The 20,607-nt window shown below is 42.4% G+C and overlaps 1 protein-coding gene across 2 annotated transcripts in view; it reads left to right on the top strand.

Moving 5' to 3' along the window:
* The window catches only part of LOC143297463 (uncharacterized), a 54,832-nt gene extending 50,693 nt beyond the window's left edge, over positions 1–4,139 (top strand). For both annotated transcript variants that reach the window (XM_076609860.1, XM_076609858.1), the window contains 2 exons: positions 1,960–2,162; positions 2,918–4,139. In XM_076609860.1, coding sequence (XP_076465975.1) covers positions 1,960–2,162; positions 2,918–3,236 — 522 coding nt within the window. In that variant the 3' untranslated portion in view covers positions 3,237–4,139. The remainder of the gene's footprint in view (positions 1–1,959; positions 2,163–2,917) is intronic.
* Positions 4,140–20,607: the final 16,468 nt, after the last annotated feature.

The raw sequence follows: 20,607 nt of genomic DNA, 5'->3' as shown, positions 1-20,607 counted from the left end.
GGGCGCTAGTCAGGGGGGCAAAGGGGAGGTTACCTACTTCCGGGAGGTTATCAGCCGTAGCTACTTTCGTTTTCTCCGCATAGGCGGATAGTAGTTTGCACAGGACAGGAATGTCAGACCCCTGCCGGAGTCTGCACTAGTGGGTCATGGTTAAGTATGTGTAACTAAACGTAATTTTAGATAGAAAATTTCCTTTATTTTGCGCCGGCTCTTCTTAGTGCTGCAGCCTTTTGGGCAAGTTGGCCTTAGGGAACCACCCCAGCGCCGACTGTCCTAAAACCCTCATGGCCGAGAGAGTGGGGATGTAGCTTTGGCAAGATGCTCTCCACTATCATCAAATTCTAGCCCAGATAGTCGGGACAGCAGTTGCCTCCTCTGTTGTTCTGATGGTCATACTTGGACATGACTAACTATCATAGATACATATTGTATTGTATTGTATTGCAGTGTGTCGCATTGTATTGTATTACTCTTATTGTCACAACAGATTTCTCTGTGTGAAATTTAGGCTGCTCTTCCCAGGGAGAACACAAGCATGTTGATACAGTGAGAATGCCACCCTCTTTTTTTTTCTTCTTCTGCCTGCAAAAGTATGTTTTTCTATCAACCTGCACAAGTATCTGTTTTTCTATCAACCTGCAAAAGTATCTGTTTTACTATCAAAGTGGGTTTTTCTACGTGATTTTGCCTGGGACAGCTCTTTTGTTGCTGTAGGTTCTTTAACATGTATGCTAAATGCATGTTGCACACAGGTCCACTGTTCATTGTCTCATTTGAATAACTAGTGTCCAGACCCCCACTTCAAGGTCAAGTGAAGGAGAAGAAAATACTGGCAAGCGTGGGATTCAGACGAGATGATAAATGGAGGTCCTGAATGCAGCATGCACTTAGCGCACCTGGAAGAACCCATGGCAGCAAAACGGTTGTCCCTGGCGAAATTCTCAAAGAAGACATTTTGATGATAAAGCAAATGCACTTTCAGACCCAAAAAAAGGGTGGTGCTGCACTGCAGTGACACGCTGTCCCCAGGGAAAGCTACCTTTCATTTCTGTGTAAATGATGGGCGCAATGGCTGAGTGGTTAAAGTGTTGGACTTTCAATCTGAGAGTCCCGGGTTCGAATCATGGTGACGGCGCCTGGTGGGTTAAGAGTGGAGATTTTTACAATCTCCCAGGTCAACGTATGTGTAGACCTGCTAGTGCCTGAACCCCTTTCGTGTGTATATGCAAGCAGAAGATCAAATACGCACGTTAAAGATCCTGTAATCCATGTCAGCGTTTGGTGGGTTATGGAAACAAGAACATACCCAGCATGCACACCCTCGAAAACGGAGTATGGCTGCCTACTTGGCAGGGTAAAAACGGTCATACACGTAAAAGCCCACTCATGTGCATACGAGTGAACCTGGGAGTTGCAGCCCACGAACGCAGAAGAAGAAGAAGAAGGAGAATATTTCTGTGTAAACACTGATAAGGTCAGAAAGATATTTAGGTCCTGTGGAGTGGAAAGCAGAATAGCAGAGACATGCAATTTTGTATTTAATTCATCGTGTCATTCAAGAAATTTTTCTCTTGCAAAATCATTGATTTCATGTGAAATTGTCATCACTGGATATTATGTTTATTTTTCCTTTCAGAAAAGTGCAGGTTAAATATACCTTCTTTCAGTAGTTTGCATGCTAGAACTTTTTTGAAAATTATTACCCTCCATGACCAGAAAATCCCCCAGCAAATAGTTGTCACTGAGCATAAGATAGGCTTGGCACTTAAAAGGTTAAAACAAAATTTAATTGAAATATATTTCCTTTTTAAAAAATTATTACCCTCTTCCGCTTGGCACTGAAAGGGTTAAAACAAAATTTTTTACAGAAAATATCCTCTACTTGGCACTGAAAGGGTTTGAAACAGAATTTGATGGAAATAAATTTTCTTTTTATGTTTTTTTTTTTTTTCTACCCAGGGTATGCAGTACATCTGCCAGGAAGTGAACCGGGTGCACGCGGACCTGGCGGCCAGGAACGTGGTACTGTTCAGCGCGGATGGCCAGGGGGCCAGCCCCCTATTGGCCAAACTGTGCGACTTTGGCCTTTCGCACCAGCTGACCAAGGGCTACTACGACCTGCACAAATCAGAAAGCAAACCCAACGCGCTGCCCCACTGTCTGTGAGTACTTTCTACTTCTTTTTTTTTTTTTTCTTTAATTTGATTTCATTTATTTTATTTTATTTTATTCTTTTATCAATATCTGATTTTAAGAATGCATGCTGCTGGTGTGGCTTAGGGGTTTGTGTCATGGACAAACCAGAGAGCAAAACCACCCAGCTGCCTGCCTGTCTGTGAGTACCTTTTTTTTTTTTTAATTATTATTATTTTTTTTTTATCAATATCTGATTTTAAAATGCATGCTGCTATGCCTAAGTGGTTTTGTCATGGACAAATCAGACAGCAAAACCACCCAGTTGCCTGCTTACCTTTTTTTTCTTTTTCTTTTTTTTTTTTTTAATTGATATCTGATTATGAAAAATACATGCTGCTGCGGTGAACTGTGTCACCAGCTCAGGGCTGGGAGGATGCAGGTATTACAGTACAATACTGTGAAACTGTGTTAGTGAAGTAAAATGGTGTGACCTGCCCTCGTCTTACCCTGCCTCAAAGCATGAATGGTGCGATGGGAGTGACGAAAATCATTTTGTGCACCACAAGCACGTGTGTCGGTGTGTTGGCGTACGTGTGTACCAGTGTACATGCAGACAGATACGCATGTGTGCGTACACACACGCGGGCAGACAGAAACGCACGTATGAATGTGCACACAGGCGTGCACGCATGCATATGTTACATATGTGCGTGTGTGCTGTAAGTGCATTTGCATATGCACTTGTAGGTGTGAACACGTCGGTTGGTGTTGCATGTTTCAGGATGCCCGTGGAAATCCTGAACAGCATGAAAAACTTTGAGGTGAAGTTCACCGTGGAGTCGGACGTGTGGTCCTTCGGCATCCTCCTATGGGAGATCTTCAGCAACCGCAAGCCCGAGGAGGTGCTGGGCAGTGTTTTCTACAACATCCTCAAGAAGTACAGGGCTGAGAAGTACCCCCTGACCTGCCCTGACAACTGCTCCGCCCCCATGTACGACATCATGAAGGCGTGCTGGGAGCGGGTCCCTGAACGCAGACCCAGGTTCGACAAACTGGTGAAGAGTCTGGAAGAACTGACTGATCATGACATGGAACTTTAACTCCTTCCACCCCCACAGCCACATGCCTGCTACAACTCCCCTGGACCAGCACTACACGAGACCACTGCAGAAAAAAAACAGGGTGGTTCACTGAAACGGTGAAATTGGATGGAGAATTGTTGATTTAGTCGGTCAAACAAAGCTTAATTTTCATGCTTCTGGAATCCGTAAATGGTCCAAGCAAGAGTGAATGAAATTAGAATAGTGTGCTGGTTTAAGAATACTCGTACCTGGTCCACAGGGGCAAGTAATCATGGTATGAGTTAACTCATACTTAGAGTAGAATGAGTTAAAGAAGATGACGTTCTCTCTAATTTAGCAAACTCACCTTTTGATTATGTATATCAGTTAGGAGATCCTGATGAAGCTGTCAAATTTTGGATAAATACGTTCTCTTCTGGAAATAGGAAGCATGCACCATTTATTAGGAAAAGAGTTGGACAAGAAACAAAACCACCATGGATAACAAAAGAAATTGACTTTGAAATGCATCATAGAGATTATTTGAAGATCTATGGATCAAATGAACAATTCAAGAAAACAAAAAACAAAAAAAAATTGAGAAACAAAGAAATAGAGTGAACGCCATGGAAAGTCAATCCAAATGTAATCATTTTCAGAAAATGGTCATTAATACAAAACCCTATGGACTATAAACAACTTAATATATTATCTTTTCACAACAGGCAGTTCTTCAACAAAGCTGTTTGCATGCATATTTTGTATTGAAATGATCCAAAAAAAAAGATTGCACTTTTAAAACTAATGTGCACAGACACAGCCACATGCTGTGCATTCCCAGACTAAGAAACAGCCTTTACAAATCCAGCTTTCTGTATTCTGGTGGAACTTTTATGGAATGATCTTCCACTCACTCTAGAAATTATCATGAATAAAAAAATTTTTTTTTTAAAAACATGTTTAAGAAAAATCTGAAGAATCACCTCATTGAAAATGATTGACAGTATTACAAGTCCTGATCTATTAGTCTAATAATGCTTCACACACACACACACACACACACACACACACACACACACACATGCACATATGTGCGTGTGCGCACGCACGCACACACACACACACACACACACACACACAAATTGTATATTTGGAAAGGAGTTCTGTCATTTCTTACATAGAGTAAGAAGAAGATGTCATTTTTTAAGTCTGGGCATATGCACTCAGGACCGTTTTAAGCCAGGGAACGGACAGCATTTGTCAACTCAGAATGATGGCCTCTGTGTTTGGGTGTCTTTTGTTGTTTTTTGTGTTGTCTTTTTTTGTTTTGGTTTGTTGTTGTTGTTTTTTGTTTTTGTTTTTCCTTTTGATTGATTGGATGGACTTATGACAGTGTTTAACCCACCATTAAGGCAGCCATTTTCATTTGAACTCCCATTTTCAGGGGGTGGGTATATGGCTACTATGTTGCTTCCCATAACCATCACACAGGTCTTGGGGTGTTGCAGGGTGTATGATTCACATGAATTGATCAGGCTACTATGTTGCTTCCCATAACCATCACACAGGTCTTGGGGTGTTGCAGGGTGTATGATTCACATGAATTGATCAGTTGTTGGATGTTGAAGGGTCTATCATTCACTGTAAACTTCATTGACTGTTTGCTTTATGTGGTATGTAAATACACTTATGTAAATTACATGACCACACACATTTACACAAACACACAAGGTCAATTAAAAACACTGACATATCATCACCAACTTGGAAGACTAAGTATGGCAAGAAAATGTCCATTCAGACAGATACAAGGCCTACGTCCAGAAAATGCTTCCTGAATAAAAAAAAAAAATGTTTGAAAATGTCTATAAAAAAAAAGATGGAAAGAAAGATAAACTCTGCATGTGTACACACACCAACGGAAATACAGCATGTCTGCAGAATGGCTTCTCATTGGTCATCACCAACCCCCACCACAAAACCCCCTTACAGTTTTGAACAGTGTCACGGTTAAGTGCAGTGGAGTCTTTCATATGCCTTTTTTTCTTTTCTTTTCTTTTTTTCAATAATTTTTTTTTTTTTTTTTTTTTTTTATTCAAAGGTAACGAAAAACACACAGACACAACTTATCAAGAACACTTCTGCACAGTTTCACACAAGGAACAAAAGATATGGAATATGTACGCCTTTCTGTACATACAAGCTTTCTCTGTTACTGCTCTGATTCTAGCATTTTCTGTATGATTCTGCTTGGGCATCGTTTTACCTGTTGACTGAACACTTATTATTTTTGTGTGTGTGTGTGAGTGTGTGTGTGTTCACAACAGGTCTTTTGTTGTTGTTTATCATGTATGCATTAGTTGCACTTATAACGCAGATGTATAGATTGTTGCCAGTGATCGGATGATGTGGTCTAAAAGCATGGTTCATAAAGAATTCTGTCCATCCTGGAATGCTTGCTGTTGGTCATTTCAGATCCTCCTACAGAATGTAGCTAGGCAATCCACATGATAAAATCATGTTTGGGGTATGGGAGCTGAGGCAAAAATGGCAACAACAAAAAAAAGAAGAAGAAGATTACACTTACTGTGCTGCTAAACTATCACAGAGGACCAACATGAATTTTAAGTGTGTTTGTGTTATGTGTGTGTGTGTGTATCAGTGACATATTCTAACAATGTGCTTTATTTCAATTTCTACCACAAAACCAGGTGTGTCTTGTTGTTTTTTTGAAAGAAAAACATATTTTCTGATGATGCTGAACAGCTTAAGGTTCTAAACTTTTTTCCTTTTTTTTTTTTTTTTTTTTCAAGGGGGAGTAAAGTGAGAAAAAAGAGACTGGGGAAGGGTGGGGGGGGGGGGAGTTGATGGAGATTACTATATGCATGTAGATGAATTTTACGAAAAGCAATGTGCCATGTAGTTTTTCTATGCTTTTTGTGTTTTGTTTCTTTCATGTTTCAATGCTTTGTTCCTTGAGTACCTACGTAGTTATAACTCCTGGTTGCTTCCCTTGGACCAAGTAAGAATGTTTTAATATTGCAGTGAGCAGGTTCAGTTTTGCTTTCTCATTATCTGTACTTTATTTTTCACACAGTGTTTTCAGTTTGTTGGTTTTATCCTCTGCTTTGCTAGCCGGTGATTTCAAGGGGATTCAACGCGTTTCGGATGATGTTATGTGCATTTTGTGTATAAAGTTGAGCTTTGACAGTACACTCACCTGTTGTTAGGCTGGGCCACAGATTCAGTGCAGCTGCACCAATGGGTTACAGTCGCTGTGGTGCAGCTGCACCGATGATGGGGTACAAAGTGTGAAAGGCAGAAGTGAGTGGGGATGTCCGGGGATCTTTCAGTATAAACAGCATCCCCGCCTTCTGCAAATTCTGTGCCAGAAATTTCCTCTTTTCTATCACTCTCCTTGTTTCTGCCTTTTTTTTTTTTCTTTCTTCACTGCTGTCTCCTTTTTTCTGCCTTCCCAGTCCATTCCCCTGTCTTTTGTTTTTTCAAGCAAGCCTTGACACTATTTTTCTCTTTTCCGCAGTCTATGATGTACTATCTGTGCTGTTTTGCTCTGGCGATGAGGTAGTAAGATGTAAACACTGGGATGGGCACTAGCTGCCCATTTTGCAGTGTTATTTGCATATATGGCCTTTTTTAACATATTTTTTGTTTGGCTTTGAAGTATTAATTTTTTCCCTTTTTTTATGATTTTTTTTTTTTTTAATCTGGGGATGATAAATTAAGCAGAATGGCTGGTGTCCTTGGCATGGCCAAGTCTTATTTACCATAGGGAGCTAAATGTTTGGGAAACTGTTTCATGAACTCTGTTGTGTTGGTGAGTCTTAGTGATTTTTTTGGGTGCTTGTTCTGATTCAACGTACTTAAGACACCACCTACTAAGCCCCCTACTAACGACAATAATGGCTTAGTCGCGGAGCCAGACTGAGTAAGCATCCCTCCCAGAGTGGAGACCGCCACCACGTCCCTCAAACAACAGCCCCCCATGAATCTGCCGACACTGACGACATTGACAGGACTCACCCCAAGCATGGAAGTGGAGGGGTATCAAAACTGAGGTCATCATGAGAGCAGGGCATGAAAGGCCACAGACTTTGAGACTATTTTGTTTATATTGATGACGATGAAAGAGCAGGAGGATGACGATGATGATGACGATGTTGCTATGGAGGTCCATTTTGGTTTGGGACTGCGTGACAAGGCTGTACTCTATGCTTCCTGTCATAATGATATCCTGGCGTTAACCAGGCCTGAGAGATACAGACACTTGCAGTGTTGGTCAGGTAATTAGAGCAACACACCCAAAGACACATCCTTGAAGTGGATGACGCTTGACTGTGTGGTCCCAGTCTCCCCATTTAAGCCCACAGCACACTCAACTCTGGGTAGGAGCCGGCCACGGGCCAAAAAACCCACCTCCGCTGGGATTAGAACCCGTGTCCTCCCAGCCGTCAGTCCGCGACGCTAACCACTTCGCCACGGCAGCTGGTGGGAAAGCAATTTTGTTTCTGTAAATCAGATCACTGTGTTGTCCACGCTTGTGTTAGTTTGATTCCACCAACTGTGTTTTCTCTGTGATGCATGGAGATTGTTTTTCTGGCTGGCATTTGTTTGCACAGTGTGTTTGATGGAAGTTTTATACAGTTTGAAGTTATTTTTGTACACAGAATATGTTGTGAAAGAAAGTATCAATTTACTTTGCTTTTGAATTTTTTTAAGTGCCTCTTCTTTAAAAATGGATGTATCCTGTTTAAGGCTTAATGTACTTAAGCACATGCTGGATCACACACAAGCATGCACACGCATGCGCACGCACACCAACACATACACACACACACACACACACACACACACACACACACACACATACACACACACACACTGACACTCACTATTCTTTCTTCTTCTTCTTCTTCTTCTTCTTCTTCTTCTTCTTCTTCTTCAAGTACTTTAGTTTTGGCTGTTGTATTTTTATCTTGCCTCTGATCATGTCTTTTCATTTGACATGATGTATTTGTCAGCCTGTTTTTGATCAAATGTTTTCAACAGCATTGCCTAACTGGCACCTCCATTATTATGCTCTTTGTGTCTGTCTGTCTGTCTGTCTGTCTGTCTGTCTGTGTCTGTCTCTCTTTCTCTCTCAATATACAGTTGTTTTCCACACACATTCTTGATTTCATGATAAAACATTCCCCACGCATTTGTACTCAGATCTTTATCATACATTTCCCTGAAGTGCCATTTAACAATGTTCTTATCATCATGACTCTTTTTTTTTGTCTCTTTGTTTGATTATAATCCTGTATACTGAATTTGCTCAAGTTGCTCAAAGTAGAATATGAATAATTGTATTGTACTTATCATCTGATGATGACGTGTTGTTGTTTTTTTTGTTTTAACACTGCTAGTGTGGTGAGTTGAACTTGATTTTATAATGGTACTGCTAATGGTTACCCTTCAGGGGGAAAAAAAACATGAAAAAGGAGGTATTTCATTGTTTTAATGTTAGATCATATATCTGATTCACGTTAGCTATTTCATGAATGATCTTGTTAACCTGCCAGAATCTGAAAGTGAAATTCACTTGTTCAGGATTTCATTCATTTTAAGCCATTCATATGTAATCATTACCAGAAAAACTCCAAAGATTTTATTCCCAGGTTTGTCTTTACTCACTCTTAGTTGTTGGTCGTTCTCTTTGTTGATACGCATGTGATGAACCAAATATTGACAGGTTAGTCAGTCAGACAAGTCTGTACTGTACAGTGACTTGAGCGTATACAAAATAGAATAAAACAATACAATGACTGTTGTGTACACAAAAGACAATAAAAGTCATTTATCAAAGACCTTTGTTCATTTTATTGCCTACAGTGGATGTTAGCCCACGCTTTCTCACTTTTTTTTTTTTTCTCAAGGCCTGACTAAGCACGTTGGGTTACGCTGCTGGTCAGGCATCTGCTTGGCAGATGTGGTGTAGCGTATATGGATTTGTCCAAATGCAGTTAATACTGAAACTGAAACTTTCTCACTTATTGTGAGAAAGAGTGGGATTGTGAGAAAGTTTGGTCATTTCAGGTTTTCTCGCAATTGCAAGAATGTATTGGGGGCGCCCCCACGCTTTTTTTTTTTTTTTTTTTTTTTTTTGCAGTGTGTAAGAAAACATGGGAAGTCCCTCTTGATTTTTATCAAAAACATTTCCTTTGTCATTGAGGTTAGTTTCTTGTCTTTTCAGAACATAAATCTGTCAAAAATGAGAAAGAAAAAGAAAGGGGGGTGGGGGGGATGGAGGAAGGGTGAAGGAGGTGGGGGGGGGGGGGGGGGGGCAACACGAGACAAGACATAATGATAATAATGTCAACAAAGACACAAAAACATTGATGGTGATGACACTGACATTTGCACTTAGAATGGCGTCAGTTTCAAAATTACAAGAAAACTGTTGCAATGTGTTTATGGCATAGATAAATACATATGAAGACATGACCCTGTCCTGATAGTTCCCCCCCGACGGACGTTGACAATAAAGTACTTCTTCTTCTTCTTCTTCGTTCGTGGGCTGCAACTCCCACTTTCACTCGTATGCACATGAGTGGGCTTTTACGTGTATGACCGTTTTTACCCCGCCATGTAGGCAGCCATACTCCGTTTTCGGGGGTGTGCATGCTGGGTATGTTCTAGTTTCCATAACCCACCGAACACTGACATGGATTACAGGATCTTTAACATGCGTATTTGATCTTCTGCTTGCATATACACACAAAGGGGGTTCAGGCACTAGCAGGTCTGCACATATGTTGACCTGGGAGATCGTAAAAATCTCCACCCTTCACCCACCAGGCGCCGTCACCGTGATTCGAATCCGGGACCCTCAGATTGACAGTCCAACGCTTTAACCATTCGGCTATTGCGCCCCGTCCGACAATAATGTACAAAATGAAATGTCTTTCTTGTTAAATGTGACAAACAAGATGTTTCACAATGCTTTAGCCTCACTTTTCAGAGCATGAAGACAGGACCTTTAACTCACTCAGTACGGCCAGTCCTCTCTTCTCCTCTACACAGACCCCTCGGATGTCCAGTGGGTGTCTGAATGACCCAACCTTTAGCTTCCGTCATCAGAACTGTGGTATTCTTTGTCAACATTCACCTCTTCAGTATAAGAGCGTTCCGCTTGCAATATTTTGATGATGGTAATTGGGATGAAACGCTGTTAAATCGTCTCTTTCGCCATTCGTATGGAGAGAGTTAAGGAATTTCACAATGTCACAAATCACAGCAAAGCAAGGCAGGGGAACAACCTCACTTGCTCACAGTCCTACACTTTCTTGTAAAGTGAGAGAAGGCGTGAGAAAGCATGGAATTGTGAGAAAGCATGGGCCAACTTCTTCGTCGTCTTTGTTTGTGGGCTTCAACTCCCACATTCACCTGTATGTACACAAGTGGGCCTTTATGTGTAGGACCTTTTTTTACCCCGCTATGGTGGGCTAACAGTTGTATTGTATTGTTTTGTTTTACTCTTTTTTTTGTCACAACAGATTTCTCTGAGTGAAATTCAGGCTGCTCTCCCCAGGGAGAGCGTGTTGCTGCACCAAGTTCCACCATTTTTTTGTTGTTGTTGTTGTTGCTTTTTTCTGCCTGCAATTTTATTTATTTTCCTATCGTAGTGGATTTATCTACAGAATTTAGCCAGGACAACCCTTTTGTTGCCATTGGTTCTATTACATGCTCAAAATGCATGCTGCACATGGGACCTTGGTCTATTGTCTCATCCGAATGACTAGCGTCCAGACCACCACTCAAAGTCTAGTGGAGAGGGAGAAAATACTGGCGACTGTGCTGGGATTCGAACCAGTTTGCTCAGATTATCTCATTTCTATGTGGACGCATTACCTCTAGGCCATCACTCCACAATGGACTTGACTCTGTAAAGTCTGTTCATGAAGTTCCATACAGTGGTGTGTTACGTAACTAGAAAAAAAGAGAGGCTGTAGCATCTGTCATCTCATAATCTGAAGACATCATTCTCTCAGGTTGGCATCACTGGCAGTGACATTCTGCACAGTCAGACTGGGGGAACACTCAGCACATCCCCAGGTGTTGATCCATGCCCAGCAAGGATCGCCCTCTGGCCGTATGGCAGCAGGAAGTCATGGGTGCAGTCACCAGGACACGTCATCAGTGTTGAACAACCTGACGTCAAACGAATGGATGGAAACTGTACTGATGACCAGGAACTATTCAAAACCAAATTAATGAAGAATAACGGAGACCAGACATTCCCACAATACCCCTCCCCTCCACCCTTCCTCATCCCCAACCCCCCACACACACCTCTCCCCCCATCCCCCCCCACCCCCCCGACACACACACACCCCTCTGCCTGATGGACCCCTGCAGAAAGGCTGAGGAAAGGCACACGAAGAACTGTTCAACAGGGAAAGAAGACGGCAGGCAAGGCTTGAACAGAACTACCTGGTAACGATACCGTGACGGAAGTATGAGTTCATCAGATCACCTTCCGTTCTTGTGGGAGTGAAGAGGGTTCATTCGGTACTTCACCTCGAACTCACCACCCTGTATTCTGCACAGTGAAACAGACAGAGAGAAAAAAACAAACTTTATTTCATGCATATCGTGCGATGTTAACAGCTATTGCTGTGGTAAGGCAGCTCAGCTTACACCACAGATTGACATAAGCTTACAGTTGGGCCAACAGCAAAGTGAGAGCTGTGTGACTCGACGGTTTCTCAGTTAGACTACTTACTTAGTCTTTGTGAAGGACTATGACTCTCAAACTAGGTGGCAATATTGCACTAGCTGTTAGTGCTGCAGCCTTGGGGGCTAGTTGGCATTTGGGAACCATCCCCAACGCTGACAGTCCTAAACCCCTCTTGACCAAGAGAGTTGGGGTGTAACTTGGGCAAGACACTCTCCACTACAATCAAATTCTAGCCCAGCTAGTCGGGATAGTTTGTAGTTGCCTTCTCTGCTGTTCTGATAGTCATAGTCGGACACGACTGTTTATCATTAAAAAATTTTTTATAAAGGTAAGGCAGCCGGTGACAGTCACCATCCACGAGTTAGCCAGAAACATAGGTGGGGGAAGTGCGTGCGTCACTGTACCGCCACAAGCGCCAGAAGGTACAACGAACAGTAAACCTGCACATATAGGTTTTTTGTGAGTTATGGTCCGATCACAGTTCTGGAAAAGGTGGCTTTATTTATGTTCAGTCACGACTCGTCTCGTTATGCATGGCGGCGTTCCGACAGTGCCCAAAGAAGCAAGACCACCCGAACACAGTGGCTGAATGCCACGCGGTCAGTCACTAACTGACCGGATCGAGCATCAGTGAACTTGAATGAACAAAGAGCTAGAACCGAATTCATTTTGATAATAAAGTAATCCAGTGGGTGCCCTTGCCACAAATCAGTGAAAATTCCAACCGAAAAAGCGGAAACTCCGGGCTCAGGACTTGTGCTCAGTCCGGTACCACTGGCACTGATCGAGCAACTTGAAACCAGTGCACGTGCTCTCGATCAGTGACCGTCGATCGAGCATGACCACTGAACTTGCATGAACCATTGACACTAATATTTCCGGGAATTCTAGTGTTTATGCATGAACACAGAGCTAGAACCGAATAAACTTTGTCGTCATTATAAAGTAACTCGGCTCAGTACGTTAGAAGGGGGGGCTTACATGTGCTCACAAGCAATGATCATCAGTAACATTCAGCCATGCACGTGCTCGGGAAAAGATCATCATTTGTGCCGAGAATTTTGAGTAATGTTCTCTGCGGAACATCTTCAGTTATTGTCTACTATTTCAGTCATCAGCACTGCTCGATCCTTCACAGCGAATCAAAACTTCCAGAAGACGGCCGAGGACACTTGGACTCGGAAGCGGAGCGCCGTGAAGAACACGTGGTTTTGGCACAACGCGCCATTAAAACAGTAGCAGAATTCCTCTCCTGTGGAAAGCCCCTTGGCAGCATCTCCATCTTCACTGACTCCATGTCCACACTCCAGGCCCTTGACTCCCCTGATCCTGGTCCACTGATCCAGTCCCTTAAGGCCTCCCTCACAACCCTTACCCAAACAGCCCGAACGACCCTCCAGTGGGTGCCTGCACATGTAGGCCTCCCACTGACAACGTGCGTGCAGACCACCTCGCTAAGGAAGGAAGCTCACACAGCCAACCATTCCTGCCACGTATGAGGAAGCAAAAACTCTCCTCCGCAGCAGATTCCGAAGAGGCTGGGTCACCCTGAACGGAGGCTACCAGGCACACCAGGATCCCATCAGCACGCTGGAGAAGAGACACCAGACTACCATCTACCGCCTTCGCACAGGACACTGCGGCCTCCGAGCACACCTGAAGAGGATTGGAGTGGCAGCCACATCCCTATGTGATTGCGGCCAGGCTGACCAGACCCCATCCAATATTCTCCAAGACTGTCCCCTGTATGAGAAGATGCGGCAGCAGTCCTGGCCTGGGGGTGCTGACCTCAACACCAAGCTCTGGGGGACGGCAGCCGATCTTCACCGGACGTCCGGTCCGAGTTTGTGGCATCCCTCGGACTTCGACCCTGACTGCGTAGCTGTCGAACGCAAAAGAAAGAAAGAAAGGCACAACGTGAAGTGATACCCAATTTACACGCTGACACACCTCACACGTGTACCAACATTGAATGCTGTCGTTTATCCTTTTTTGACCTGAGCGTTTCGTACGCAAGAGATACACTGGAAAGCGTCGCGATGCTCCCAATGTCAAGCAGTCGCGATGCTCCCAATGTCAAGCAGTTTGGAAGGTTGAAACGATCTACGACGGCTTAAGAAAAGAAAGAAAAAGAAAAAAGAAAAGAAGCTTGATTCGAGTCTATGTGGAAAGGATCGAAAAGAATTCCCCAATTCTTACCAGTTCACCACCGATTTGCCAGAAGTACACCCAAAACCATCCGCATTCCGTCACAATATAGTTAAGTCTGTTTTACGTCTGTCTGTCTGGCTGTCCATCCGCCGGGTGTTCGTCAGTGTGTGCCGTGTCGTGTGTCACTGAGTGTGTGTCACTGGTGTTAGTGTGTGTGTGTGTGTGTGTGTGTGTGTGTGTTCAGTGTCAGTGCCAGTGCATGCGTGCCAGTGCGTGCGTGCGCGCGCGCGCGCGCGTGTGTGTGTAGTGCCTCGCGCGTGTGTGTGCCGGCCGGTGCGGTGTCAGTGCATGTGTGCGTGCCGTGCCAGTGCGTACGTGTGACTCAGTGAGTGTGCGCGCGTGCCGGGCCGTCCGTCAGTGCCATGTGTGTCAGTGCACATGTGTGCGTGCAGTGCTTGTTACTGAGCCGGCGTGCGCGCGTGAGTCAGTGTGCCCGGTGTGTGTGTGTGTGTGTGTGTGTGTGTGTGTGTGTGTGTGTGTCCCGACGTGCACAGATGAAGTCAAGTTACGATGAATACTCTTTTTTTTTTCAGTGTCCCGTAGTACCGTACGTAGACTGGTGATTGCAACCATACAATTGAACTTGAGTATTTAAAGTAATAATTTTCGCCAGGCTGCATTTGAATGTTATCATCAGAATTTCTTTTTTTAATGTCCAGTCAGTTAGTAATACCATACGCACCACCTGACTAGTACTGGTGATTGCAACCATATAATTGAAGTATCCAAAGTAATAATTTTCGCCGGCATTTGAATGTCACAGTTGTCATCACAGCTGAGAATTTCTTCAGGTTGTACTGTTATACTAATGTGTGTGTGTGTGTGTGTGTGTGTGTGTCTGTGTGTCTGTGTGTGTGTGTGCAGTGTGTTTGAGTGTTCGAGGCGATGGGCCATGCGTTCAGAATGCACACTGACGGATGTGGACCGGTCAGTACAGTACTGATCAGTATCAGTGCGTCAGTGCACTACTGACCAATCACATGATGTGCACTACTGAGTTTGTGCTTCGTTCTCAGTCTCCGGTCAGTCTTGCGGCGTCACACCAGGACACCACGAACACGCGCGTCCGTCGGGGGCGGTGCACACTTCAGTTCACTCGCCTGCACCGACACTCACGATTTGACAACTGCCGTGATTTACACTGTTTGCGTTGCGTATGTCCCGCTCTGCCTACACTGATGTACAATACTAATTCTTTCTAAGTGTTTTCTTAGTACCGTCTGTGACTATGTCGGGAAGTTACGTCTGCCTCAGTGTAGTTGACAGCAGTTCATGGCCTCAGTTGGGAGTGATACTCGTGACTGTGAGTCCGGCACGGCAGTGTTTTCAATCCAGTTAATCCGGCACAAGAAATTGTTTTTGTTGTTGTTTTTGTGTGTTTTTTTTTAAAAGGCCGAGAAAAAAAGCACACCTCGATTATCATCGACTTCAATTATTGCCGTCAGTTCAGTTGTTGGAGCCTTCGGCACACAGTTGCACACAGTGACACACGGCACACTGACACACACACACATGACACTCGGACACACACACACACACACACACACACACACACGGCACCGGCACACACACACACACACGCCGGCGTACTGACACGCAAACACCGACATCGCCGGACTGTTTTCTGAGATCCATATACTGATCATTTTAACCAAAGAGAGCTGGAAAAAATAATTCGAGATAGTCGATGCCCGGTACAGATCTGTACGGTATTTGATTCATTGATTTAAAGATTTGGAAACTAAAAAACAAACAAACCGCAAAACAAAACACAAAACAGAACAAAAACAAAATGCCCCCCCCCCCCCCCCCCCCCAAAAAAAAAGAAAAGAAAGAAGAAGATGCAGATACTACTTGTAATTTGATTTTTGTAGTTGTTGGAACTTTATAAATCACATAGGGGAATTATTTGGAAAAAAAAGAAAAACAAACAAACAAACAAACCGCAAAACAAAACATAACACCCCCCTCGCCCCCCCCACCCCCCCAAAAAAAAGATGCAGATACTACTCGTAATTTGATTTTTGTAGTGGTTGGAACTTTATAAATCACATACGGGAATTATTTGGAAAAACGAAAAAACAACAACAAATAAACCCCAAAACAAAACACAAAACATAACAACCCCCCCCCCACACACACACACACTCGATTATCATTGACTTTATTGTTGTTGGGGCCTTAACTGAAGCACACAGTTGCACACTGACACACATCAAAAGGATGTGGAGAGGGTGGGGTGGAGGTTCTGTTGATGTTACTGGACCTCAGGGTTGACCTGACACAACCATTGTCTAATCTCGACAGTGCAACATTGTTCTTGCCTGCTTTAATCGTACTCTCACGCCCCAGGTAAGCTTACTGTGTCACCCGGAGATCCGTTATGGGTTCATGGGATGAATTTTATAGATACACAAACCACAGCTGATAAACAGTACCGATCACCCACTCTCTCCATTCACCAGCCTGGGTGCTATTAATTTTGACCAATGAACGACAAGCTTAGTCGCAAACGCGGTACTGTAATGCTTGTGACTAATGTGGAGGCTCGCCAGAGAAGCACAAATGGAGTGTGAACGTTCAACTACCCAGCGATAGTGTGAACAACGTTAATGCGATAAAATTTGCACAGCATGGATGTGGGATCTACCGGGAGTTATAGTGCACGGCTGATATCAAACATGACATTTTCTGCTGCCGCAAACGAGTGTGAAAACTGACCGAGGAAGGTGAGTTGTCAGGAGCCTATGTAGTCTGCTGTGGCAGACGGCTCAACCACTTTGCATCCAATGAACTCAAAAGCAACGGGGAGGCGGTGAAGAAGTTCGATTCCGTGTGCGCCGGTGTAGTCTACCTTTCAGTGCCGGTAGAAACTTACCGTTTTTGTGACCACAGTATTTCACGGTAGAAATGGCACGAGTACTTGCCGACATGGTCCAAATACAGCTGTCAGCTTAGTTTGGCAGATATTATCTTATTTTGCATTTTTGTTTTGGTAATAAAAACCCAGTGTTATGACAAGTGATGAAAATGTACAAGACTTAATGTACATATATATACTATTCTTTGAAGCGATGAATTAGTACATTGTAAAGTTATACATGTGGTTCAGCATGGTGATGAAGTCCGGCATTAAGAAAAAAAAAACCCGACCACCAATATGCTTGGAATAGTTGGATACATCGATTACAACAAATTTACATACTCAGAAATATAATGCCCAAGTTCCCCAGCATTAATTGCCCAAACTCAACAATTGGGTTTGAAAAACTTGTAGCTAACTGTTATTCACCTTAATGTATGTGTATGCATAAGTTATGATTGTGTGCGTGTTAATGAGTGTGTGTGTGTGTGTGTGTGTGTGTGTGTGTGTGTGTGAAATGAAGAACAAGAGAACAGTGCTGACTAGTCAGCTGCAAACTAGTGAATAGAATTAGAAATAAAATTGAAAGAAATCATAGGAAATTTGCAGTAGACAGTACCAAACTTTGTATGTGTCGTGTGTGTGTGTGTGTGTGTGCGTATACATGGAAGCATTTGTGTGTATGTGTGTGAACTCTGACCAATATTTGATTTTAATGGTTAACAGTATTTCAAATATTTGATGTGTCATTACATTTATAATGTACTTTAAAATAATTTCTGCATCTTTCTTCTCTTTCATTATCCCACAATCCCTTTTTCTCCCTTATAGACTTAGAATACTGAATAGTTAGATAGTTTATTCACCACCCACCTAGTATTTTATTTTTCCAACTTTGTCAAGATGGAAGTATGGAAACGGATGTTGAACGAAGAATTGATCCACTCTTGTTTTTGTCTGGGTTTGTTGAAGCTCTGGTTGCAACAGAAACAGACTACAGTCAGTCATTTCTTCAGATACATGTAGTTTGTTGGTTATAAAGAAGAGACGTCCAATGAAAAAAAAAAACAACTCACTTAAATTGCATAATATATATATATATAGAAATTCCCATGATTAAGAATTTGAATTTGTTCAGTTAAAAAATACTTGTTTAGACATTGTAATTACATTCATCCTCTTGTTTTTTTTGTTTGTTTTGTTCCTTATAATTAATTTACTTTTCCTGCACAACCAAGTCTTATTTTATGACATTAATTAAACTTAAGATATTATTTTTGGCATGAATATATACACACACACACACACACACACACACACACACACACACACACACACACAAATGCTAGTTATAATAATAGAACACTAGAAAGTTGGTTGAATATTTTAACATTTTGGATTAAAAAAAGAATTAAAACTTCAATATATGTGTAATGTGGTTACTTTGTAGCATAACAGAATCAGATATTACTCACTGCCATTATGTACTGGTCAGCATTTAAAAATTGTTTTTTAATTTTTAATTTTATAAAAGAATCAAACAATGTACATAAATGTCCACATCAAGTGTTTGGGTGTTGTAGAGCTTGAGCAGAATAAATAATTTAGAACCAGCAGAGAAAACCATGTCTCCTGCATTTGCTGATGTTTTTAGAGTAAACAATAAAGCTCAAAGGGCTTTCAGATGATTATTATATCAGTGATGTTACATTGTTCTTCCACAGGGATTGTAGAGTGGAGGGGAAGAGGGAACACTTGACACAAGGGCAGAATGAGTGAACCAAATAGAAAAGTCATTGCTTCTTACAGAACACTTAGTACATGCAGCACACACACTGAGCACTGCACACACACACACACACACACACACACACACACACACACACACACACACACACACACACACTTCCCCCCATCCCCCTCCTTCAGGCTCCCTCCCTCCCACACACACTCAGAACTTTGCACATGTTTACACAATTGACATAGACTTCCTGACACTAGTAACAAACAGAAATGTATGGGTTTGATTCTGATGCAATGGAATCTTCCAGATCTATTACAGCGTTCATGCTTCATTCTGTGTCAGTTTGGGATTCAGTGTTTTAGAATTCCTGTTTGCAACTTCATTTCTATTTCATTACCCTTTAAGATGCTTTTACAGGTGTATAAATTTAGGCTTGCTGTTCCTTTTCCTCATGCCTTCCAACCTAAGTTCTCTCATGTCTTCTGACCCAAGTTCTCTTCATGGTCTTAATGTCTTAAAGTTGAATCTCATGGACAAGACAGCAAAATAAATTACCTTTTACAGTTTGAACCTTGGTCATGGCTAAGATTTCACATCATGTGTGCATGGTGTGCTCTGTGTGCATGCATGTGTGTGTGTGTGTGTGTGTGTGTGTGTGTGTGTGTGTGTGTGTGTGTGTGATTTTGCATGTGTCTGCATGGACACATGCGTATGTTATTACTTATATTAGTCAACCTTGACTTGCATACATGTGTTTTCATGCATGATATATTCCAGACATGTAAAAAAACATTAACTTGTTCATGACATATTATTATATTGCATGAACAAGTTCATGGTTTTTGACATTTGTGGAATATTTTTTTCATTGGAGTTGGAGTCTCACTGAAAGTGAAACGGAAACCAGTGACAGTTTGTGTTTATGTGATCATTAATATTATGTTACTTTACTAGTCTCTGGGAGACAGATTTGTGGAGGATATGATATATATAAGCTATATGTGTAGAACGATTATCCTTAGGTTTGGCAAAGTATTCATACTGGTAAAATAAATTTAATACTAAGGGGTTATAACAAGGTTCATAAGTTATGTAGCACTGTGGAGTTGGGAAGAGTAGGGGAGAGGGGGGACTGGGGTGTGGGTGGGCACTGACAAATTGAAGAGAGGTATGCAGTGACACTGACAGGTGATGTTATTGATGAGTGCCCAGGGACTGACAGTTATTGAAGGATGGGTGCTGTGTGCTGCTGTTGCTGCTCTGCGTGTGTACTGTGTGTGTACTCTGTGTGTGTGTGTGTGTGTGTGTGTGTGTGTGTGTGTGTGTGTACATGTATGTTGTGTTTTTATGAATTTTTGTTTAAAAAAACCGAAAAAACAACAACGGATGTCTATTTCAGAAATGGTTGACTCACATGAAGTGAGTCTGTGTAATGGTATTGATAACCCTGTTTTGATTTGTGTGTGTGTGTGTGTGTGTGTGTGTGCGCGCGCGCGCGTGCGCGCGTGTGTGTAAATACAGTGTGTGTGTGTGTGTGTGTGCACGCAGTGAATTGGCATTTGGTCATCAACTACCAGAGGCTGAGAAACCAAAGTGGGCAGGATGTTCGAACTGTTCATCTGTTGGCACAATGATAGATCAAATTTTACAAATAAAACTTATTAAGCCTTGATTATTATGAAGATGATGTTCATGGTAGTGTTATATATATTATGTCTTAATTTTCTCAGTGAACATTTCTTTCAGCCATGATTTTATTTTGGAATTGAAAGTAAGATCTGCCTTTAATTTTTTCAACAAAATGTCTGCAGTCACCAGTATTTGTGACTGAAAATTAAACAAAATTACTGCT

This window comes from Babylonia areolata, chromosome 22 (assembly GCF_041734735.1).
Source record: "Babylonia areolata isolate BAREFJ2019XMU chromosome 22, ASM4173473v1, whole genome shotgun sequence".
Classification (NCBI taxonomy): Eukaryota; Metazoa; Mollusca; class Gastropoda; order Neogastropoda; family Buccinidae; genus Babylonia; species Babylonia areolata.
Note: the sequence above shows the minus strand (reverse complement) of the source record. Positions and strands in the feature narration are given on the sequence as shown.